This window comes from Sminthopsis crassicaudata, chromosome 2, assembly GCF_048593235.1.
Source record: "Sminthopsis crassicaudata isolate SCR6 chromosome 2, ASM4859323v1, whole genome shotgun sequence".
Lineage (NCBI taxonomy): Eukaryota > Metazoa > Chordata > Mammalia > Dasyuromorphia > Dasyuridae > Sminthopsis > Sminthopsis crassicaudata.
In genome coordinates, this window is record NC_133618.1 from 598,807,699 (window position 1) to 598,833,555 (window position 25,857).

Below are 25,857 nucleotides of genomic sequence, written 5' to 3' on the forward strand. Positions count from 1 at the left end.
GGAAGAGGGAGGGAGAGAAAAAGAGAAGGAGGAAGGGGGTGGAGGAATGGAAGGAAAGAGAAAAGAGAGGGAAGGAGGGAAAGAGGAAAGGAAGGAAGGATGGAAGGAGGGAGGGAGAAAGAATCAATTTAAATTCCTTTGAGGGCATTGTGTATGTTGTTCTAAAGGAAATTTATGTAGAGATACAAAGAGTGAGGTGTTTAAAATCTCTGTCCCATTTCCACATAGGGTCTTGGCAGCCAAAAGTGAACCTGATGTCCCCACTGAAAAAAGCCTGTTCAACTAATCCACCAGCACCACATGCCTCCTTAACAAACATCCTCTGTTTTCTTCTTTCAAATGATTTGTGGAAAATGCTCAGAAATCTAAGCCTTTTTTTTTTCTTTAACACATAGATGCACAGAGACTACCCAACAATGACTACTGGCTGGCTGTCAGTGACAGGAACAACCAGGCGACTTGGCTCCCTCCGCCCTGAATCTAAGAGAACCAGCAGCTGAGCTTAGTAAAATTGCCAGACTGACTCCCATCTTTAGGATGGCGCTTGTTATTTCATTTAATGTGTGTGACAAAAATTCCAGAGAGGGTAAAGAGAAAGGAGAGGGCAGCTGACACCAAAAAATGCACCCTCACTTCTTCTCTTCTACCTCTCACCAGTGTCTCTTTATCCCTGTCTCTCTCCCCTCTTCTCCTTCTCCCCCCCTTCTTTGTCTCTCTGTGTGTGTGTCTCTTTCTTCTCTCTCTTCTTTGTCTGTCTGTCTCTGTCTCTCTCTCTTCTCTGTCTGTCTCTGTCTGTCTCTCTCCTCTATCTGTCTGTCTCTTTCTTTCTCTCTCTTTTTTGTCTCTCTTCCCTGTCTGTCTGTCTGTCTGTCTCTCTCTCCTCTGTCTGTCTGTCTCTGTCTGTCTCTCTTCTCTGTCTGTCTCTGTCTCTCTCCTCTGTCTGTCTGTCTCTTTCTTTCTCTCTCTTTTTTGTCTCTCTTCCCTGTCTGTCTGTCTGTCTCTCTCTCCCCTCTTTCTATAGCATCCGAACATTCAAAAATGAGAGAGAATATTTAGAAATCTGAGAATGATTACAAAAGTCTCTCCATAGAATGTGGAAGAAATAAATATTTCCCTTTCAAAAATTCCAGAAGTTGACAATGGTTTGCCTTATTTCAATAAATCTAATGCATATAAATGAACTATAAGAAAGCAAAATAGGATAACAAACACATTCTGTTGTTCTAAACAGGGAAAGTCAATGCGTTCTTCAAGAGGGGAAGATGGAAGAAGAGGCTCTTCGTGACAAAAGGCAATGTGATTATCGCTCATGAGGCTTTTGGCTATGTCCCACTGCATTAAGGATCCTATAAGGCCCCTTTAGGTAAATGGCTGCTATGGGTGGACACATAAAAAAGAAATGCTTTGCAAGCAATCTATCTATTGGAGAGAGTAGGGCTTAATGTCACCTGATTAAAAACGAACCTGGAGAGGGGAGCAAGGCATGCTCGGCATGCCCATGGTATTTTCTCTGTCATCGGCATATCTGCAGGCCATTCTAGTGTTTTTCATTCAGGCCACAGTCCAATAAACTTCTTTTATCTAGGGACCTGATACACATCTCCTTCTCAGGCTAAGTGGCTTTGCCTGAAAAGCTCTCTTTGTGAAGAACAATTGATGTATTATATTTTAATATATATGGTGAGCAGAGATATGTCACCATTACCTCTAATAAATTAACAGTCTCCCAGAGGTTTTAATTTGGGTGGGGGGATTGGTATTGCCAGGATCATCACACCAGAGCGTCCTTTGGTCTGCACAAATTATTCAACCATATTTAAAGACAGGGCAATTACATTCCAAATAAAACAAGTGGGAGCATTGTGAAGCAAGAGAATGGCCCCGAATGTTCCCCATCTCTTCCTTCCATCCCTCACGAAGCAGAGCAAGCAAAGTGGACAAAATCTGAGAGGGGAAGTGTCGCAGGAAAAAAAAGTGGGGCTGGGACAGCTTCTCTAAGCCTATCACTACCCCGCCAAAATATACATACATATGCCCACAAGAGGAAATTCAAGAATAACATGAATAAGATAGCATGAGAGAGAAAAATGGCCTGATTGCTCCAAATCCCATATCCCTTGATGGAAGAAATCTATAACTCTGAATACAACTTTCTCCTTCACAGACCAGAGACCAAATTCAGAGTGGTTCTTTTGTAAAAATATAATTGCGGGAAAGAACAAGAGAGAGAACAACATTCAATTGCCTGGAGCTCAAAGATTTAATTTTCTACTTTACACAAGCTGGGATAACTAGTCCAATAAAGCAGAACAGAAAGGAAGCACAAGAAAGCAAAGCACCAAGAAATGGGGTCACGGGTCTCAGTATCACATGTGAGAAGAAGAGAAGATGACTGGAACTTAGCTACAGGGGAGGGACTAGAAAAAGGGAAGGAATCTGAAACACAAAAAACTTTAAATGAATGTTTAAAATAAATGAATAAATTTATGCCTAAAAATAAAAAGAGGGGGCAGCTAGATGGTGCAGTGTATAAAGCACCAGCCCTGAAGTCAGGAAGCTCTGAGTTCAAATCTAGTCTCAGACACTTAACATATCTGTGTGAGCCTGGGCAAATCACTTGACCCCAATTGCCTAAGCAAAGAAAAAAAAAGGGAGAGAGAGGAAAAAAAAAAAGAATTTTTAAAAAAATATATTAGCCATGAAACAAAATTACTCAATGATCAATTCTGATGGATGTGGCTTTTTTCAACAATAAGATGACTGAAGCTAGTTCCATTGATCTTGTGATGAAGAGAGCTCATCTGCACCCAGAAGGACTGTGGGAACTGAGTGTGGATCACAACATAGAATTTTCATTCTTTTTGTTGTTGTTTGCTTGCATTTTGTTTTTTTTTCCTCACTTTTTTCTTTTGGATCTGATTTTTCTTGTGCAGCAAGATAATTGTGTAAATATATATACATATATCAGATTTAACATATTTTAACATGTTTAACATATATTAAATTTCTTTCAATCTAGGAGAGGGGTGGGAAAGGGGAGGGAATTTGGAACACGAGGTTTTGCAATGGTCAATGTTAAAAAAATTATCCATGCATATATTTTGAAAATAAAAAGCTTTAATAAAAAAGAGAAAAAAATAATAGTCATGAGTTGACAAAAAGTAAATGACAGTCCACATCCAATTTTTGAATATGGTCCTATTTGGAAACAAGTATCTAAAACAGATTCACATTTCTCTTTCCTACATGTTCCCTAAAGGTACATTTGCTATCCTAATCTCTATGCCTTTCTATTATAGAGTCTGACTTTATTAATGACTTTATTAAATACAAGATATGATCTGAGATGCTGAGGGAATGGGATTTAAGCTATTCTTCTATATTTTTATATATTCTCTCTCCTCTCTCTCTCTCTCTCTCTCTCTCTCTCTCTCTCTCTCAATCTCTCTCTCTCTCTCTCTCTTAATTTCTTCCTGATCATTTTTCTTCCTTGTCTAATCCAATCCAGTTGTTTTTTAAATTATTCCTTGTTAACCCCTCTCCCATAAGCTTTTGGGTTTTGAAGAAAATATGTGTTGTTTAGTCATGTCCCATTCTTTTTTATCCCACTTGAGATTTTCTTGGCAAAGACACTGGTGTGGTTTCCCATTTACTTTTCCAGATTATTTGTCAGAGAAGGAAACTGAGGAAAACAGGGTTAAGTGACTTGCCCCCGTGTTATACAGTGACTAAGTATTGAGGGCTGGATTGAATTCTTGCCTTCCTAACTCTAGCTGGGCACTTTACCCACTGAGCCGCCTTGTTGCCCTAAAAAAGCCTTAGAATAGACTTAGTCAAGGGAGAAAGCATGGCTTTAAACCCCATCGTACAACTTTACCTGCCATCAGACCTTATTTCTAAATACATCCCACCATGAATCTCAGGAGAGTAAATCAGAGAAAAAGGGAAGAAAAACCACAAATGCTGGCTGAGTAGTTTGGGAGAGAGTAAATTTCTTTAAACTCTTTATCTACTTTCTGTTACCTGTCTCCGCAGGGGGATGCGCTTGGTCAGCTTGTGCACAGCTGGTTGGCTACTGAAGTCCGGCTTCTTGGTGGTTGTCTTCATGCGACATAACACAACCGTCACCACCATACAGGAAATTAAGAAGACCCCTATGCAGTAAATGGCTATCTCCAGGTACTCTGGGGAAGCTGTAATCTCCTTTTCTCTTACAGGTGCTAGATTGCAAATCACAGAGGAGGAATAAGCAGGCCACACAGTTAGAACACGATACAGACATGTAAAAATGCAACTAAAGGAATCATTCCCAAAAAATGTCTGTGCTCCCTAAAAGACACAGACTTACAGAGGCTTTAATTCAGATTTACAAACATCCCAGGCCGCCCAAAAGCTCTTGAACTTTTCCCCTGTTCTATCATTTATTCATAATAAAGGTGAACCCTCATGAGTGTCCCATTTCACCAAGGGAGGCCCAGGTCATCTTCCTGTGTAACTGCAGTGGGTAGGTTTCCTTAAATTCAATCTATAACTGTCTCTGAGTTACTCAGGATGAGTCACTAGGCTATATTTTCTGAACAATTGTTGTTGCTTAAGCATTTACAGCATCATCAAACCATCATATTGCACACACACATACACAAAGATTCTTCTGGCATGAGAGTGTCTAATGAACTATTAAAAATAGAAATTCTAAAATTTGAACTATATTTTTTTGTGTTTAGGAGGTAGAGAGAAGGCTTTGGTCTTGTATGTATTTGGATAGGCTTTTTCAAAAGGAAAAATTGACAGATAATTTATTCCAGATGAATACAAGTATGTATGAAGAAGTGAATAAATATTCATCTAGTTAAACTGGCCTAAAATTTTTGAATTCCTAAATATAATCCAGAGTATTACCCAACTGAATAAACAAATAGAGCTAATATAAAGACTAAATTTTCTGCAACATCCATGAAAATATAAAAGTTTGGAATACTTTTATCAATTCCTGGTTTAGATAAACTCCACTTAATAAAGGTAGAGTAAGGGAAAACATCCTGATGTCAATATAGCCTTTCTCTTAAAGAAGGAACATTAAAAGTTGATTCTTTATATGTATAGTCAAATTTGGGTTTTTATTATTTTGTTTTACTATTTTTTCATATAAGCTTTATATTACATTTGCTTCTTCCTTTCAAAATTTGACATTCCAGGGCAATCACTGGTCAAACTACAAGCAGAGTATTCCCAAGTAGAGTTTGTCCCATAATTTCTTAGTTAATATTATATCATAGTCAAGCAGATCAGTTAAGAAAGGACATTTAATGCATTGCAAAACTCAAGTATTGCATGGAAAAGCAAGCTCAAATTAGCAGTGTTTCACTGTTTAGAAGCAAATGTTTACATTGTAGATTCATGAAAGAGATGATAGATGCAATGGAATTATTTAATAAATTTTAATCAGGAAAAAAAAACAGCCTACAAGGTAAGACAGAACTCTCAACAGCCAGCACATAACTTAACCATCAATTCATTTGCTGTATGTAAAATAAACATGCAGCTAGGTAACCTTTATCTAATAACAAGAAATTAATAATTAGAGTAGTATGTCAGGAGCTAGCAAACCATAGACTGTTCAGTTTTTCAAAAAAGAAATACCAAGGCAGGTGCATTTGAGCAAATAGTTATTATCAAGAAAGTTTGACTAGGATAGAGACATACTCAGATTAAATATTCAGACAGGCAACAATTTTTAAGCAATAAAGCATAATTGATGTTGATTTCTCTGCAGGGTAGAAATAACATCAATCCCAAGATGGCAAGAGCATGCTTTGCAGTAAAAGCAAATTAAAGATTCATTTTATTAAAACATGCACTGAGCAGATTCCCAAAGGTAGGTAACACACTGCTTCTGTACGCCCTCTATAAAGAGGCCCTTTTCCACAGGGCACCTCAAAATACACAAATCTGGTTTTGTTTCATTGAAGAGGTTTAAAGGAAAACCAATTCAAAGAAACTTATAGAGATTAGGAGTTACAGGGAAATTTCCCCAAAAATGAGAAAAATGATTTAAAAATTTTCAAAATCATTTCTAATTCTCCCTTAAGGGAAAGAGGTGTGTATGTGTATGTGTGTGTGTGTGTGTGTGTGTGTGTGTGTGTGTGTGTATGAATTTAACACTGACTTGATAGCTCACTAAGAAGCACAAAAAATCATTTCAGATTTCAGGTGTGAAATTTATTTGATCATAAATGTCATGACATGTTTGCAAGAGAATTATTATGGCAACTTTCTCCCCTCCAATCAAAAAAAAGTGTGTGTGTGTGTGTGTGTGTGTGTGTGTATGTGTGTGTTCACATACAAATATAGATAAATAGATGTTTTCCCTAAGGTATTCATCATTGTGAAGGAATAAAAAGGGCCATTTCTGAGACAGAAGCTGTGTTAATTTTGTAGCAATCAACCAAGAAAAGAGGAAAAACCACTGAAAGGAGAGAAAGCAGTATATACCTGGCAGAACTGTCAACCATGCAGAGTGAAAGGATATCCCAATAGAATTACCCGCCAAGCACGTATACTCCCCAGCATCCTCAAAAGTTACATTCCGAATATAGAGAACCTCAATCTCTTTGTCCGTGGTGTTAACACCGGCGGCCTAGAAAACAAGGGAAGCAAGAAAAAAGGCTAGACAACATAGGAATGATTGTAGAAGGGGTTATGGAACCACAAGGCACTGGCTGCCCCTCTGTCTTCAGCGGGTGCTCGGTCACCAGGAGATTCCGACTTGACCCCATCCACAAAGCCCACAACCAAAAGGTAAAGATGTTTACCAAGAGATCCCAGCTCACCTCCAAGAGTAATCACCAAACAACCGTCACCAATCCTAACCTCACCACCTAAACATGCATGCAATCAAATGACATGGAAAAATCAACCCACAAAAGTTCTTTTTTTAATTTTTTCTCATTTTGGATAAAGGTGGTCATAGAGCAATCTCAGTCCCCAAAGTGAGACTTACTTGTGGTGCTCTTGACTGCAGTTCCCCATTGTGAAGAGAGAAATGGCATAAAGGAATAAATTTGGAGTCAAAAAGACCTGATTTTGAAGTTTAGCTCAGGTACCAATTAGCTGTGTGACCCTATACAAGCTTCTTAACTTCCTCAATGGCTCTTTCATCATCTGAACACTAAGGAATAACACTGTGTCACTTACCCCATATGGCTATTGTGAATCAACTGAAATGCTGGATGTGAAGTGATTTATAATCTATATAAATGCCAGTGATTGTTATTATTATTAATGATAAAAATGGTATGTACTGCGGAGTTAAATGTAACAAAAACTCAAGAGGAGAGCCTCCGAGGAATCCACTGGGCTCCACAAAAGCTAAAAAATGTGCCTCTAAGTTCAATCAGTATCTCCATTGCAATTTTTCCAGTTACATGATGCTGAATTCTCATAGTATGATAGGTTTTGAGCCAGAAGGGGATTTAAAGGTCATCTAATGCAACCGCCTCATTTTTGAAGACATGGCAAACAAGGCTGCTTAAGTGACTTGCCCAAGATCACACAGGATTAAGTGTCAGAGCCTGAACCTGGGTTCAAACCCCATCTCCAGCACTTATTACATGTGTCAGTTGGAACAAATCATTTCACATGTGCAGGCTTCCATTTCCTCATCCACAAGATGAGGAGGTAAACTAGATAGCCTTTGAGGTGCCTTCCAGCTCTCCACCTGTGATCTTATGACAAAGAGAGTGAAAAGATTTCATAATCATGGAGGGGGGTAGAAAAATGAATCAATATATGTGAAGTTCTTCAAAAACCTTTAAGGCCTAGATGAATTTCTACTATCATCATAAACTTGAAAATTTAGAGTGACAAATCAAAAGTGGAGAAAAATTCAATGCTCTGTCATCAAAGGCAATAGATAGGGACTTGATTCAATAATTGAAACTATCCTGAGACTAACTAAATATACGAAAACAAACCCCAAAGGAGTAAGTCATGAATATCAAGCATGTACTGGACAAACTCCATCATATGATTACAAAAATATGTATCTAAGTTTGTGATCAAAGAGAAGTCAACTGCAATTATATGGTTCTATGCAAAGGCTTTGGATTCAAGATCTACTCAAATATGTTTAAAATCTAAAGGAATGTGGTATCAGTGGGACAACCGCATCACTATGATTGACCAGAAAGAACAGCTTCCAGATAGAGAGTGAGAGTGGGGAACAATATCTTTGGAATCAATCATTTCAAACAAAATGAACATTGTGGGTATTTTTCCATGGCTGCTGGCATGATCCCAGTTGCATCACCAAAGAGAATTATTGTCAATGTACCAAGGCCACAAGAGTTATCCTATAAGCTGCCTGCAGTCTCCCAAAGCACCAATTCTCTTCTACATCCAGCTTTCTTTAAAAAACAGTGTTACCTTGTTTATTTGGCAGAACAGTGAGCCAGGCAGACTGGTTGGCCTCCCCTATATAATTGGAGACCTTACAAATATATTCTCCAGCGTCCGCCTCAGTCACATTGTACAGAGTCAGCACTTCTGCATTGGAACTATTAATCCCCGAATGCTAGAATAGACCAATAACATAGGAGAACATTGTAACTACAGTCCAGAAAGGACTTCACGCTCTCTATGGTCCCACCACCAACAGTCCATTATCATACTTCCTCCATTTAGCCTAAACACCGATGTGCAAAAGGCTGTGGTTTTAAGAAAGAACACAATAAGGTGATTGTTAAAAGGGGAAAGGAGAAGGGGAGAGAACATCTAAACAGGTCCTCTTAACTGAATGGGTTTCAGATCCCAGTGGCTTTGTAATATTCCACCAGCTTTGCTCACTCTTGGTATTGCTGGCTGAACAATTCTCATTAGTGGAAACTTTTCTTTAAAGAATCTGCTTGTCCAAAGAAGAGATGAAAAAAAAAACTACCTCATTCCCTTCTTTGCAGAGATGGGGGCACATGGTTGTCAAGCATGACATATACTGACAGATTCCATTGTTGTATTGGTTAGTTTCACTGAATTACCTTTTTTTTTCATTCTTTTTCAAACATGATGGCTTAATGGGCAGGAAAGGATGAAGGGATATATTTGGAAATTAAATGTATGATCAACAAAAGCTGTCAATAACATTTTAAAAAGTAATCTGGCCACAGTTCTCTTGAAAAATAATTCTTTAGAATAATGGTCATTAGGTACAACCTGGTGTTCAACAACAAATCAACAAACATTTATGAAGAACCTACACATCCTATGACAGGTATAGAATATGGAAGTTGTCCTTTATCACATGATAAAATAATTTACATTTGTACAAATAACCTACAGTTATATATATATATATGTTTATATATATATACACACACATATATATAGGTATATAGATATATACATATATAAAAGATAGACATAGATATATACAGATATATATATATATATATATACATTGCTTCTAAAATGGGGCATTTTCAGTGATTAAACATGAAATAGACTATTCACAAAGATCTCACAGCATTAGATCCACAAAGACCCAATACTTCACATTAATATAGAAAACATTTCTAGACTGCCATTTGGAAAACCCTGGGAATAAATTTCAGGGGTAAAAAAAAAAGAGGATTAAAGAATAAGAAACAACCTAGAAGGATTTCCTAAAAGATGACATATAATTAACCAGGATTTAATTCTAACTTCAAAAATCTATTAATAAACAGGAGCAGTCATTAGTATCTTAATTATGCTAAATTCTAACTGGTCAAAGATCTAAGCTTTTCTTAGGTTGAAGACTAAATTAGATTAAGTATCTATATGCACTAGGACTATTCCATTTTCAGGTAAGCTTGATAGAGATTGGCAGATTCGGAACGTTCTCACCTTCAGAACCTTGAGGTAGGGTAATCCATCTGGCCCATATTTACTGCCATTCTTTTCCACATGTTTGATCCATTGAATGTGGGGCTGAGCATCACTGTAGACTTTACAGACAAACTCCACATCCCCCCCAACCACTGTAGAAGCATTTGCTGGCAGTCCCGCTTGGAGAATGGGTCGGTGGGGAGATCGTTCTAAAGGAAGAAGAGCAAAAGAAGGGGGTAGGGTGGGAGAAGAAGGTTTAGAGGAAGGAAAGAGAGGGAGAAAAGATGCATAAATAAGCTACGTTGCCAAAAAAACTATTAGTGAAATTGTGCCAGAGGCCTCTAAGCCTGTTGGCTGACTCCTCAAAAATAACACCACAGACAAACGTTTAACAAAAACCACACTTCAAAGGACACCACTGGAGCACTGCACTTGTGTAAAGAATACTCATTTAGAAAATGGATGGAAGAAAAAAAAACCTGTTAAAACTCAAGTTTGCGACATCATAGGATGAGGTACACGCCACCTAATGAGCCTGGGAAAGGGTTTTCTTTTGACATTTTGACAGAGAAATTGTGATTTCTTTTCTTTTAGTCTGTTTAGTCCAGGGCCAGAAGCCATGAATATGCATGGGGGCAGCTCATCAAACAATTCACCCTGAATTTAAACTTAACAGGCTGGACATCAGTTGAGACAAAATGAATACGAAGAATGGTACTTCCAAAGACGGTATTATGTTATATATATTTATAAAGTGGAAAATAAGGCTCTGAGAAATGTGACAACCACGTTAGTCTAAATCCCAAATCCTTCCAGGTCCATCCAACATATCCCCTCCCTTAGTAAATTCAGTACAATTCATATTCATACAATTCATATTCACCATGAAATTTACTTTTGACTTCAAGATTATCCTGGCAAGGTTAAAATACAAGAGACAAGGAAAAATTCTCCACTGTCTTATAAGTGACACTGGAACCAAAAGTCCTGGCAGTGTTTTGTTTTTCTTGAAAGATGTTTGCCTGAGTGATGGGACACATCAATGACCTTATACTCCTCACTTCTGTCTCTTGCTCCAAGGGAAAGAATCTTCCAAAAGGAAGCTTGGGGAAATTCTCTCAACATTGAAAAATACCTGCATAGATCTCAATGTTCCCAAATATTTTTCTTCAGCTGCTTAGTCTAAAATATTAAACTATTGAGTAGAGAGATGTTCACAAAATTAAATCTCACACTATGCTATTCTACATTGATAGAAAAGAACTGGAAACCATGTCCTACAGCCCCATGTCCCGCCATTAATTCATATCCTCTACCCAAACCAAATTTTATTTTTGTTCACTTATTTTAATCATGACCGACTCTTTGTGACCCCGTTTGGGGTTTTCTTGGCAAAGATACTAGAGTGGTTTGCCATTTCTTTGTCCAGATCATTTAACAAACGAAGAACTATGGCGAATAAGTGACTTGCTCAGAGTCATACTGAAGCTAGTTTTGAATTCAGGAAAATGAGTTTTCCCGACCCCAGGCCCAACACTGTCCTGTATCTCCAACTATATTATTTAAATGTAAAATTATGGTCACAGAAACATAGAACTACACTATTTCCCTCTGCACCATAGATACCGACACCTCTAGTTTCTACCTGCCTGAAAAAAATTGAAAAAGGAAAAATGAGGAACCAATTAATCCAGTGAGTCTTTTCATGTTAAGAACATCAATAATAAGCCATCATTAACAGGATTTGGGGGTCAAGAGAAGAGGCACAAAAACCAAACCATGCACAAATGAGTTTTATTACATAACTCTGTTGACCTCTAAGAACTAAAAATTAGGAACTGGTAATTATATTTAGCCACCTTTCACTTAAGGATCTCCAGCCGCTTCACCAATGTGAAATGTAATTATAAAGATCCCAAAGCATCAAAAAGTTGTTCAATTTGTCCAATATCACACGTCAATTAAGTAAAGAGTTTGAAAGTTCTGATTCTCAAATTTGGAATATTTCAGAAAAACGTACATTGTCTTAGATTGTAAGCTCTCAAAGAAACCATCATGCTATTAACAAGTCTTGCAAAGCACCCAACACAATCACATGCAAATAATCATTCAGTAAATGCCTGGCAAGTAGGACAATGATTTGTGCATCTTAAAATCTTGGCATCTGTGGAGAATTAAGCCCTTTCATCACTCAGACATGAAGTCTTGTAGAAGAATCCTTGGCTAGCATCCTGCCTAGGTGGTAATGATAGAGTTAATTCTCCCTGTTCATTGCTCCTTCAGAGGTTCCCTCTTCACCCCATGACCAAGAGTTTCAGTTGACATGAATTATGAAGATGTCCTCTGCTAGACAAAAAATTGCCCCCTGGCTAGATACCCATACTTCTCCTCTCACAAAGTATGCTTTTTCATGCCTGTCAAATATTAAATCATTTCCGTCCCTATTGGCTCCATTCACATGTGAACCAGTGATCCAGAGCTGAAGGATGCCTGCCCATCAGATCATTTACTCCATGTTCCTGAAAGTGTTGAGGCAGGTGGTTTTTTTTCCACTTCTCTCTCTCCCTCTCTCTCTCTCTCTTTTTTTAAGCTAAGTGTTTTAAGTACAGTGAACCTAAATATTTATTCTTGGGAGCAAAAGCACTAGAAAAGCTTAAATATTCTGAGCCAGATCAACTGAATTTCAAATCAAGTGCCCTTTCTTCAACATGCTTGTTTCCAATAAATTATTTCACAAGCAAACATTGTGAGTGTAAGAGCAAATAATGATGCTCAGTGAACAATGGGATCTTTCATACAGTCCAATATATCTGGCATGCTCCAAACATCTACTGGGAATTTAGTCACTAAAGCAGCACCGACAGGTCACTACAAAGCAGAAGTCTTATTTTACTTAGAGCAAACATGCTTGGGTTGTAGCTATTAAGTTATTCCAGCACTACACAGGCTATTTTTAAAAACTCAGGAATGGTTCAATATTATTTCATATGTGAATTACAGCATATGAAATATATTATTCCTTAAAGGCTTTAATTCACTTTTCAAACATTCTCACCTTATAGAAAATAATATCTAATTCTCCCCTTCTGCTCCCCCCTCCCCAATACACACACCCTTTCTCACTTTGGGTACAAAAACTGCAAGCATGATCTCTCTTTAATAGAAACCTTACACCATCTCCCAAAACTTATTACAGCTGCCTTCAGTATAAAATGAAACCTTAGAGAATGTTATTTAAAATGTTTTTTAAAAGTCAGTAGGCCTCATGTTTCATTTCTCCACATCAGGCTTTGATTTCCTTTGCAACCTTATTCTCTGCCCTTAAACAAGTTAGAGAATGAGGTCTGAAACATCTTGGAATTGGGCCTAGTATGCCAGCTTCAGCAGAGAAATGTATTTCGTTTCTCTCAATCTACCTTCCAGTAATGTATCAAACTCTTTCCCTCTAAGAAACAGCTTCATGATTTGGATAACCACCGATTTTTTTTGTTTTGTTAATCCTTGTTCTAGATCTGAAGAGTTGGAAAGAAAGACAAATGGAAAAAATTTCATTGCTCTCCTACTGCTTAATAATTCTATTGAGCAATTAAATTGGGTTGCCTGCTCACATGAGCCACTGGAAGAGACTTTAATGAGAGCTTCCATGAATAATTCCACCACCTAGTACAGTGCCCTGAATTCATGGTGCCTAAAAAATGTAATGATGATGATGAATCATCATCTAATAAGATCTTAGATGAAAGGTACTATAGGAGTTAAGAAAAAGGGTGGGGGAGAGATGCAAATGAATAAATCACTCAACATTTATTGAGTTCTAGGCACTAAAGATATAAAGAAAAAAAATGAAACAGTCCCTGCCCTCAAAGAACTTATATTTTATAAGGATTAATTACTCCGTACTAAAAGTCAAGTGTAATTTCTGGTTCCATATTAGTTTATTTATTTAATAATAAAATTGCTATTTTATATATTTTTTAAATTTTGGTTTCAACTAGCTACTTTTTTTTTTTTTTACTATTTTACTATTTGTCTATAAAAATTTACTATTAAATTAAAAAAAAAACTTTTAAAGAGGGTCCTGGAATATCTCCAAAAAAATCAGAGATATTAACAATTGGTTCACCCATGACTTGCAGTTTAAAAAAAAAATTAATGTTCATAGATCAGTTGCAAATGAGCTGCAGCTGAGCATTAAAATAGTGGGTGTATACACCTTTAAAGACTACTGGGTTATTTGTGAGAATTCCAAGTTAAGAGCAGCAATTAAAAGAAGTCCAAAAGTGGTAGGCAGCTATCACTAATTGGAGGGTTGGCTGCACTACTGGAATGAAGCTCTACTCTGTCTGTAGTAGACACAGATTGAAGATGTTACCGGCTCATTCCTGAGCATGCGGTTTTCTGGGTATTTTGTTTTAGCTGTCAATAAATTTCATTTTAGTGAGGAGAGAGCATCTAGAAAGAAAAATGGAGTATTGCCACTGAATGTCATAATCAAATCTAAATAGTGCAGCTGGGGAAAACCACCATTATTGGTTTCATGCCAAGGAGTAATAATTGAGAGGGAAAATACCTGAGTGACCAAGAAGACATCTTTATGAACTGGCTATTGGAATTGTCTTACATTGCCTTCCCACTCTGTACATAATAACATTTGCTTATGATACTTCCCTGACTTTCGCCCAAGGTACACCACAGCAAAGTTGCTTAATATCTTCAAGGTCAGTAAACACTACGCTGAATCCTGCGACCAGAAGAATAAGGGGGTTCTTAAATTACACCTATAAATTAACCTAGCTCAGGCTAACTAGCTTCCCAGCATACACAGGGCGCCTTAGTATTTCTAACAAGTTAAGCTGGGTTTGTTGGAAAAGAACATTTCAAAAGCTGTGTCCCCGTGACAGAGAAATACCTAGGGCCACTAATCACATTGAGTTCTCTACATTGATTTGGAAACAGACAGGCTTAATGCTATCAATCATCCATTCATTTCAGCGAGCATGTGTTACATTTCCTGCTCAATCCTGAAATTAAAATCAAAATTTAATTACAGTTCTCTCGAAATGGCAGTTTCTTAGCAACTAAAAGAAGATGGAGAGAAAAGAACATTTCAAGATCGGAGGATAAGTGAAAACAACCTGGATTTTTTTTTTAAGGCTCCATCTAGTTTTCTCTAAAGAGTAGGTGGCTGTTGTTTTTGCAGCCGAAAAAAGGGGCACTAACCCAGTTAGAATTAAGTACTGCCATTAGGAGAAGGGCTAACAAAACACTTTGAAGTTTTAAGGAGGCCAATAACCTGCTAAATACCGCACTCTAATTACAATTAGCAGAATGAGTTCATTGCCTTTTCAAGGTTCTGCCTCATGTGCTTAAAGTGGACAAGCTCAGTCTTTGCAGACTTTCCACCTATTTGGTACATACCAGGCTCATTTAGGAGCTTTGGGGGAGGAGGGGGAAGGAGAATCCACAGGGGATGCAGTGAGGGTAAGAAGATGAAATGGGAACAGAAAGGAAAACTATATGAACCTTCCAAAAGGTCCAAAACATGGTACATCATTGAGAAAATGCACCTCTCTCCCTTTCCTTTCTTGCAGAAATGGAAGAGCACATACCATGAGAATAAAGGGGTATCCTAGATAGTTTTGCTAAACTTCTGCCCCACCCCCAACTTTCTCTTTAATTCTCTTTTACAAGGGATGGCTCAATGAGTAGAGGAAAAAGAGTGATATGTTCAGAACTGAAGATAATGTAAAAATAAAAGATTTTTTTCAAGGAAGGTCCACAGGTTACTAAACAGCCCTCAGCTACATATTTATTATACCAGACTAGATCATCTGGTTTTACATTTTTGGGGGAGGCAATCAGGGTTAAGTGCCCAAGGTCATACAGCCACATTTGAACTTAGGTTCTCCTGACTCCAGGACCAGTGCTCCAACTATTGTCCCTTGATTCTGCATTGGAAATGTGAATTTCTACCTGAAAGGCCATCCAAAAACCACCAGAAAAAAACTGATTCTATAGAAGAAAAACATGATCACATGGTTCTCTGTCTCATCAGTTCTAAATTTTAATTTCTGACTCCCCCTTTTTTAATCTTTGCACAAATATTAAAGAAACTTGGCAATTTCCAACATATTCCTACATGTATATATGTGTATAGATAGATATAGATATATCTATATTTATGTATGTGTATATATGCATAACTATGTTTGTAGTTGTGTGTATATGTGTGTATGTATGTATATGTGTGTGTGTGTGTATATACAGATATATACATACACACACACACACACATATATTCTTCACAGAGAGAATATCTAAGGGGCCCAAATTAAAGATGAGAGTTGGTTAGGGAGAGGAAGAAGCAAAAGAGGTTATGGGGGTAATTTTTTTCTGAAAACTAAAGCCTCCAGCCCCAAAGTAACCAAATGACTTCGAGAGGCCACACCACATGAAATGCTAGAAGGAAAACACCACTAATCCTTTTGTGCTTGTTCAATGATGTGCAAAAGCAAAGTGATGTGGTGATGGTGTCTCCAAGAGACTGGAAAGAAACAGGTGTAGGCAAAGTGCCTCTCCAAATTATCATCATCAATGATATTCTTTAGTGGGGGATTAAATAACTTCTACCAGTTGAATCTGTTTGGTTTTTTTCTCATGAGGTTGATAGGACTGCATGTTATTTATACCACAAAGGGTCAAAATGCTCCAAAGCTATCCTCCTTTCCCATTCTTTTTTGTTTTGTTTTGATTTTTTAAATGAGATCAAATGAGTATTTGTAGTGCGCTTGATGACCATTAAGTCTTTCGTGGTTTAGGTTCAAAGTTGCCTTTCTTTTCTTTTTTTCCCCCCAAAAAATCAATGCAAGGACCACTTGAAGTTTCATTTAGCAAAAGCAGGAAACAGAATTACTTGAATCTTCAAAAACTCAACCTTGCTACAGCCCTCCCGGTTCGTTGACAAAACAAGGGCTTTACTCCACTCTGATGCAAAGACTGCACACATTTTCCTCCTGTGACATCCTTCAGATTGACTCTGATGTAAAAGTCGGACGTCACTCTGTCCATCACTCATCTGGAGGACGGAGACACTGGTAAACACAGCTGAGAGCAATAACATCATGGTAGCTAATTCATGAGCTAACTACTCACCGTGTCACCTGCTTCTGAAATGAAACATTTTTGAGAATGGCAGGATTGGGGTTTGCAGAGTTGTTTCATTCAAGGGAGGGAGAAGGTTGAAAAGCTAACATTTACTTGAAATTAAACTCAACCCAAGTAATAAGATGAAAAGTTTTTTTTTTTTCTTTAAAACAATTTGTAAAGAAAAGGCTTAAAACCAAACCACAGAGGCGCCACCGATCATGGCCAGCATCATACAACATGAATGTTTTTTTGTATTCAATTCTCTGCTTTCAATACAAGAGAATGACTAATATTCTCAACACAGCCTATTATTAACTGCCACCCTGTGCATTTCATCACTTTCCCCACTGCAAAAGCTACTTTGCTTAGGGAAGACTGGAATGTCTGTCACACTAATCTCTCAGATAACTTGTTTTATCCCTGATATGGCAAATGTATAGGTAAAAGCTTTAAGCACATCTGAGCAAACAAGAAATGCCTCCCTTTGGTGAGAAGTGGGGGGAGGAGGAAGTAAAAAGAACAATGGAAAGCTTTTTAAGAAAATGATTGAAATAAAAAGGATAAGAACCTGCAAGACCCTCCCCCATCTTTTTTTTTCTTAAAGACAAAATTTGAATCCTGAAAATAAACCATGCTTTTGTACTCAAGCCACCTTATTCTTTATGAAATCTCAAAGTGAGAATTTGGACTTTGAGGCTTCAGTGCTCTCTTTCAGACTCCCTCTTCATCACCAATATCCAGTCAGTAATTCAGTCCTTCTCTAGGATTAGGAATAGAAGTCTGAGTCTGAAGTATTTCCAACTTATTAAATAAAAAGCTTCTTCAGGGACATCAGAGTTAATAATCCTGCCTTCCATCTTCAGAAATTGTGAGGAGATCAAATCAGATTGGTGAAATTCCAATCCATTACAAAATTCTGCTGATTCTACCTCAGCAATTCTGTCTCATATCTATCCCCTCCTTTCTGTCCTCCCCTCTGCCACCAGCCTAAAAGATATTGGATGTCTTTATCACTCACTTGTAATATTGTGCTTAGTTTTCATGATAAGTTTTTCTATTTCCATTCACTAACCCTCCCTAACTCAATAATAAATTCCATAAGCAAAGGTAAAGTGTTTTATCAGAATTTTAAATCTTCCCCAGCCCTTAACACTAGTTTTCTACAATTTTCAAGCTTAATAAATGTTTAATTAACAGGATTGAAGTTCAAGCCTCAAAATATTCACTAGGAAATCTAAAGATGATGACCAAAATGAATCTTTTTTGCTGAAATTTCTGGACCTAACTGGGCTGCACTGGACCAGTCATCACTATTATGGCACACATAGTTGGAATTTTATCAATATTATTAATGTTAATATTGTCTGGTTTTGTTCTTTTTTCAGAAATTTTTTCAGCAATTATTAAAGAAGTCATTTTTATCTCCTCACTGTATCAAACATACAGGCTCCTCAAATCACGTATAATGGTGCTGAACTAAAAAAAAAATTTCTAAAGATAGTGGTGGGAAACCAATTTTGAGAGCTAATGCATGCCTGAATAAAAGCTATTATTTATCACTCCCCAAAGATCAATATATTCCTTCATGAGACTCTGGGCTATGGGGGGAGCTTAGGGGCTGTGATGGCAGGAGCAAAGTCTGATTTATTGATGCAAGCACATCTCTTGGATACAAAGAATTCCTACAGTCTTCAATAGTAATTCTATAAAAGAATGGAAAAATAAGAGTCCAACAGTGACCCATGACTCACTATCACCTTCACTCTTCTCATCTCTGTATTGAGAAATACAGTAGTTAGGATTCTGAGGGTCTCATCTGAAGACGCATTTAAGTTATGAGCAAATTAAAGAATCTTTGTGATTCTCACTTGCTGGACTTGTAAAATGGGGAGAATAATATTTGTGATTTTTACTTCATAGGTCCAGTGAAAAGAAAGGGGGCAGAATGGAATCAAATTATCATTCAGGCTCTGCCTTGATTCATTGTTTCTCTCTACCCCCCCCATATAAGAACTCAATTGTTGAAGCTATTTATATAAAACTCCATCCCATATGCTAGCATCTCATCTGTGCCATCAAGATGAACAAATTAGAAGACAGTTTGTTGTGATAAAGGCTAAATCAATTTTTTTTCTGTGAAATAACTATTATATATATTTACAATGGTCCTGAAAAAAAATAACAATTCTATCAAATGAGACTGTAAACAAGAAGATATTTCCACCATGTCTTGTGTCTAAAAGGAATTAGTTCATTGTCATCATTGAAACTCTTTTGATCATAAAAATGATAGCATTAACTGAAACATTGAACATAAATGCATCTGCAGAACTTCAGACTGAAGTTCTTATACTAGAGACAAGTGCTTTTTTATACTAAAAGTCTAATTATTCAATAAATTTGACAAACCTTTATGAAGACTTTTATCCTTTTCCCTTTTACCCCCACATCACCCCCCTTTCCTTGAAAACTCAAGAGTCATCCATGAGGCTTCTATATCCAATGATAAACAGAGCCCTGGAGTCAGAAGACCTGAGTTCAAATTTGACCTCAGATACTTACTATGTGACCTGAATAATTTCACTTAACTTGTGTCAGCCTCAGTTTCACCATCCACAAAATGGGTTTAATAATATGATGTACTTCCCAAGTTTCTTGATGAGATACTATTTGCAAAGTAATTTGCAAAACATGAAGCATCATATAAAAGCTAGCTATTGTTATTATCCACTGCTGCCATAATTTTAGAAACTTGATGAAGAGCTTATTCCAGATTTCCTGATTCTGACTATTCCATTTTTCTTTATGGTGAACTTTCCACACTGAGAGAAAGTGTCCCAAAAATCAATTACACCCCACCTTTTTTTTCCTACCAGTCTATATGCTGTGGGTCTCTAGTTGTTGTTTTTTTTTATGCATTTGAAATGCATAATTATAAAGTTTTTCTCCAAAACAACTAAACCCACATTAGCATGTTCATCATCAGCCAAAAGGAAAACAAAAAGCCATGTCCAGAGGAAGTGCCATAGTGGATAGCAGGACAAGAATCCATTCCTTCATCCAAAGCAACCAAGGGTAAGGATTCTCCTTCTAACAAATTCTATATCCATCCAACCCATTGATGAACTAGTAACACTGGGATTCCTTCACTTCTTTTAAAAAAAAGTTACGAGTTGGGGATATCCTGACTTTAGTAACTCCCCTCCATTTTCCCCTGCTGAAGGACCACACTAAAGTCTTTGTTTCCCTAGGTGAGGCTGCCCCAAGCACTAAACAATTTGCGTAATTTCTTCTCCTTCTTAGGGTATTGCCAAAAGTCCAATGCCAGATGTAAAATCTACAGTCAGGCTTATCAGTGCTCTGAATAAAAGCTCCTCATTCTTAACCTAACAAATACCTGAGGGCAAGCATCAGTGCAGATTCCTTCATGCTCTTGGGCTTTGCCCTATCATGTCCAGGGCTCTCAGCACTCAGGTAAATATGTCAAGTTCTAGCATATTTATGTCAAGGGCTAGTCAACAGCCACATACTGGTCTGCCAGCCTGCAAGTTGGGGCTGGCAGTAACGCCTCAGTGAACCTCCACCCAGCCATAAATGAGGCACTGCCTAAGGTATCTATTAAGACAATGTATGTCACTTAATAAATCTCTCCAGATGAAAATGAATTTCTAGAAAAGTGAACCATTACAAGTCCCAAAAGTGATTGGCTTTGACAAACCCACTGATTTAGGCAAAAAAAAAAAAAAAAAAAAAAGGTTTTGCTTCCCTCCTTTTTGTCCCAAGCTTATAAGGATGTCAAAGAGAAGGGGAATTCCTTGAAGTCACATTAGCTTTAGCAGTGTGGATAGGAAAAGAAGGAAAGGGAAGGGGAGAGGAGAAGGGAAGGGAAAGGGGGGGGAGAAAAAAAGGAGAAGGGGAGAGGAAGGGGAGGGAGAAGGAAAGGGAGAGGAGGGGAGAAGAAATAAAGGGGAAAGGGAGAGGAAGGGGAAGGAGGGGAGAGAAGGGGAAGGAAAGGAAGCCCTTAACTCCCAAGTCAAAACAACCTGCTAGTTGCAACAAGCCTTTGGAACAATTCACCTATTGCTTCTTGCAATAATTTATGCTGATATCAAAGCAGACAGGAGTATTTTCTTCTCAAGTCTGTGAAACTATCTCAGCCAGAGTAACACAGCAAAATAAAATAATGTGGTGAAATAGAACAAACATTGGACAAAGTACTCTAGAATCCTCTTCTCATCCTGCTCTGGTATTATGGGGCTTATGTGATTGGTTTCTATAGCTATAGCATAAGGATGTTGGATTAGATCTTCCAGATCCCTTAAAGTTCTAATATGTTGTGAATGTTTCTATCTTCAGGAGTCAAATCCATCTTGAAGTAGATATAATATAATACAATATAACATAACATCATAATTTAATATCAATATATTATTTTATTTTATTTCTAGAATATTTGTAGCTATACAATTATATTTCATATAATTATATGATTAATATAATATTAATGATATTAATCATTTAAATAATTTAAAATAAAAATTAGTTTAAAGTTAAAAATCATCAACAGCATGGACCTTCAAAGAGGATCATCCATTTTTCACTAAGAAAATCCAGCTAACTAACTAGATGACTTGATAGGACAAAGCCTGGGAACAAGAAAATCTGCACTGAAGTCACTAAACATCAACTATATATTATACACTGTGCTCTGCACTAGGGAAACAAGAGTGACACATGTCACACTCCATAGCCTCAAAGACATTCTACTCTAGTAAGGGGGAAAATAAAGATGTTCATAAATAATGATAATACAACCCATGAATATGAGATCTGATTCATTTTATTGTGGTTCCTTTGACTGAATCTAACAATTGCTATAAAACTGTCTTGTAAAACTTATATGAGCGCAGAATTTTAGAGTGCAAAGGGATCCCATCATCACCTGGAACATCTCAATGATTTTTTTTTACAGATGAGGAAAATGATCCCTGAAGAGATTAAATGATTTCTTCAAAATGTGGCACAGTTCATAAGCTGCTGTCCCAAGATTTGAGTTCAAATCTGATTACCAACACTTCCCAGTTATGTTGTAAGCCTGACAAATCACTTAATTTTTTGTCTCACTTTCCTCATCTGTAAAATGGGGATAATAATAGTACCCATCTCCTGGGGTTTTGTGAGTTTTACAATGATAATTGTAAAGAGGATGGCACATAGGAAAGCACTATATGTTAGCTATAATAGTAATAATAATAAACATCATTATGACCTCTAATTAGTGAGAGAAATCAACAACCTAGAACCCAGGCTCCCTGACTCTCAGTATAGTGTTTTTCTAGACTGTATAATATCCTGGCTATCTGGTTAAAGAAATGGCCTCCCATTTGAGGATATAATTATTTCTAAGAATTTCTAAATTGCCATAATTTCTGAAACCTGGATCACAATAATTTCCTCTTATAAGTAAATGGCTGAATATAGTGATGGTGTCCATTTTAATGAGGTTCAAGTGAGTCTATTAAAAATAATTTCTACAAACTGATCCCTTGTTCTCAACAATTGCAGGCTGTTCAATTCAATGGCAGGACAGGAGAATGTCACTTAAATTACACAGCTTTTACAGTATACTGCTGATGTAAATGCTTTTCCAAGGAAGAATTTCAATAAAAAGATCTCACCATTCTGATGGCACATGATAACTGAATAGCAAATCTGAGTATCATAGCAACAAAAACAAAACTTAAGGACCAGGGTTGAAAATGGGCTGTCAATTTTCACTGGGAAAGGGCCCTGACCTTCTATGAAACAGAGAGGTAGCTGAAAAATCCATCCCAACATGGGGATATATTAAATTTGGGCTCTATCCACATGGGCAAAGGGGACTGCTAGTAATTGGCTGTTTGAACTTGAATCCTTTTTGTCCCCACTCACTGAGATTTTCAGATGACAGACTGCCAATTTTGAAAGTCTAGATGAGAATATTTAGCTGACTCAATCCTTATTTTATTAGTGCCTCTCAAAGCAATTACTAGGGTTTTGAGCAAAGATGAGAGTATTTCACACCTCCATCTTTACTGAAAATGTCTTATACTCCAGTGACATTTGGCTTCTACATGTAAAGAAGGTTCAAGGTTTGGAAAATTATTTGAGTTGAGCTTTAATGGATATTCCCAACCAGAATTGTGTCATTATTGGCCCATGTTTAGCTGGGACATCTCCCAAGTTTGTGACATCATCAGACCTTTCTCTACTTTACTCCATAGACTCACAACTCCCTCTACATTACACCACAGAATTATGCCACAGAATCACATGCTCTTTTCAACAAGACAGATTGCTGTGGATTAACTCTGAAGTGAACGATCCCATTATTCAGCAGCCCAAATCAAATACAAATCCTAAAACAAGAAGAAATTTCTCAGCATCTCATGAAACAACTGCCAGAATTTTATAAAGAAAGAAGAGGGGAAATCCTTTTGAACATTTTACAAAATAACTCAACCTAAAGCTTGGCTATGAAGTTTACATAATGGCTGAAATGTCCAGGATAATGTTAACTGGTAACTCCCATGAATAGTCCTGATTTCAATTAACCAAGGACTGGCAGGTTCATGAGAAAATACAATTTTGAAGAGTTGCTCTCCTCTGAACATTTGGCTCTCTGGATAGAGTTCAATTTTTTTAAATGGTTGGTTATTACATACCATCTATGAACTTAATTTAATTTAATGAGAAATAAATATTTGATTTTCAAACCAACATATCTTATTATTAACCAAAATGGTTAATTCCAAAATTTTCCCATTACTTATTTCTTTTCCTTCAGTCTTCATGTCTAAGTCATTTGCCCTGGGGCAACCTAATTAAATGCTGGTTGATCCTCTTTCAGTTCATCAAAATTAAAGATCAGTAAGCTAAATTCTAGACAGATCTGGAGATAGGAATGTGTGAGGGGAAGAGAAGGAACCTGTTTTTCAGAAATTTACTCCCTTATCAACCTGTAAGTGGTCAAAATGATGTGAAAACATGACACTCCACATCAAGTCTCAGAGCAGCCAAAAAGAAAAAAAAAAACCTAACAAACTGGGGCTAACTGTAGCTCTTCCCTCTCCCCCCTTTTAACTTAGACAATGTATATGTATGTGTTGGTAAGTCTTGAGTTAGGAATAGGAGGTTAGAATACATCTGGAGTATTTTATATTGTCATATTTCCCACTCTGCAAACACAAGCCACATCTGCCTGAATACAGAAACCAACACTGTAATTTCATTTCATTTCACCAATAAATAAATAAATTAATTAAATAATGGCAGCTCTTAGGCCTTGGCCATTGGTAGGGATTTTCTGGTGTGACAATGGGATAAAAACATTTTTTTCAGTTTAGTTGTCTAATTAGTTTCAGATCACAAGGACCTAGTGTTCTATCAGGTGGGCTTTTCAAATAGCAGATGGTATACTTTGGATTATTTGCTATGGGATCACTTGTGAATAGGTAAGTTTAGTAAATATTCATCATTTGCCTACTGCTGAGCAGAGGCAAAAAAAACAAATAATCATCTTTATTTAAGTCATATATAAAACTAGGCATCCTTTATGCTTTTAAATTAGTCAAACATTCATCAAATGAAAGGCTCCACAAACACTAAAATATTTACGTCAGCATAAATTTGTAGTAGCCAAGACCTGGAAACAAAATAGATGTCTATTGATTGGAGAATGTCTAAACAAATTGTGAGAAGTGAATGTAATGGAATGTTGCTGTGCTAAAAGAAATAATGAACATGATCAACATTGAGAAGCACGGAAAGAGTTCTATAAATTGATGCAAAGTAAAATATACAGATCCAAGAAGAATTATAACAATGTAAATAGAAAGAACAACAACCCTAAAAACAATTCAAAACAAGTTTTGAAAGATAATACAAAGGAGAGATAAAAGAATGATAGAGAATTATGCATACAGGTGGTACTGTGCTTACCAACGACATCAAGGTGGTATGTGTGATTGATGGATCCATATTCATTTTCAACTACACAGGTATAATTCCCTTTGTCAGATGGAACCACACTCTCCATGATAAGACTCCAGTGCTGATTTCGTACCTAAAATTATGACAATAAAAGTTACTGAAATTCTTAGTATTGCTTATTATATACAAAGAAGGAAGGAAGGAGGGAAGGAAGGAGGGAAGGAAGGAGGGAAGGAAGGAGGGAAGGAAGGAAGGAAGGAAGGAAGGAAGGAAGGAAGGAAGGAAGGAAGGAAGGAAGGAAGGAAGGAAGGAAGGAAGGAAGGAAGGAAGGAAGGAAGGAAGGAAGGAAGGAAGGAAGGAAGGGAGGGAGGGAGGGAGGGAGGGGGGGAAGGGAGGGGGGAAGGGGGAGGGAGGGAGGGGGGAAGGGAGGGAGGGAGGGAGGGAGGGGGAGGAGGGAGGGAGGGAGAGAGGAAGGGCAGGGAAGGAGGAGGGAGGGGGAGGGAAGGGAGGAAGGGAGGGAGGGAGGGAGGGAAGGAGGGAGGGAAGGAAAGGAGGGAGGGAAGGAAGGGAGGGAGGGAGGGAGGGAGGGAAGGAGGGAGGGAAGGGAGGGAGGGAGGGAGGGAAGGAGGGAGGGAAGGGAGGGAGGGAAGGAGAGAGGGAAGGGAGGGAAGGAGAGAGGGAAGGGAGGGAGGGAAGGAGGGAGGGAAGGAAAGGAGGGAGGGAAGGGAGGGAGGGAGGGAGGGAGGGAGGGAGGAAGGAAAGGAGGGAGGGAAGGAAGGGAGGGAGGGAGGGAGGGAGGGAGGGAGGGAAGGAGGGAGGGAAGGGAGGGAGGGAAGGGAGGGAGGGAGGGAGGGAGGGAAGGGAGGGAGGGAGGGAAGG

At 37.7% G+C, this 25,857-nt stretch overlaps 1 protein-coding gene across 15 annotated transcripts in view; it reads right to left on the minus strand.

The window, feature by feature from the left end:
• The window catches only part of FGFR2 (fibroblast growth factor receptor 2), a 163,419-nt gene that overhangs the window by 32,453 nt on the left and 105,109 nt on the right, over positions 1 to 25,857 (minus strand). For 9 of the 15 annotated variants that reach the window (XM_074295741.1, XM_074295746.1, XM_074295747.1 and 6 more), the window contains 4 exons: positions 24,988 to 25,111; positions 9,880 to 10,070; positions 8,425 to 8,572; positions 4,017 to 4,220 (listed from right to left, as the gene is read on the minus strand). In XM_074295741.1, the coding sequence (XP_074151842.1) occupies positions 4,017 to 4,220; positions 8,425 to 8,572; positions 9,880 to 10,070; positions 24,988 to 25,111 (667 nt within the window). Of the gene's footprint in view, positions 1 to 4,016; positions 4,221 to 6,492; positions 6,638 to 8,424; positions 8,573 to 9,879; positions 10,071 to 24,987; positions 25,112 to 25,857 lie in introns of all 15 variants that reach the window. The other 6 variants (XM_074295754.1, XM_074295752.1, XM_074295748.1 and 3 more) reach the window with 3 other exon arrangements.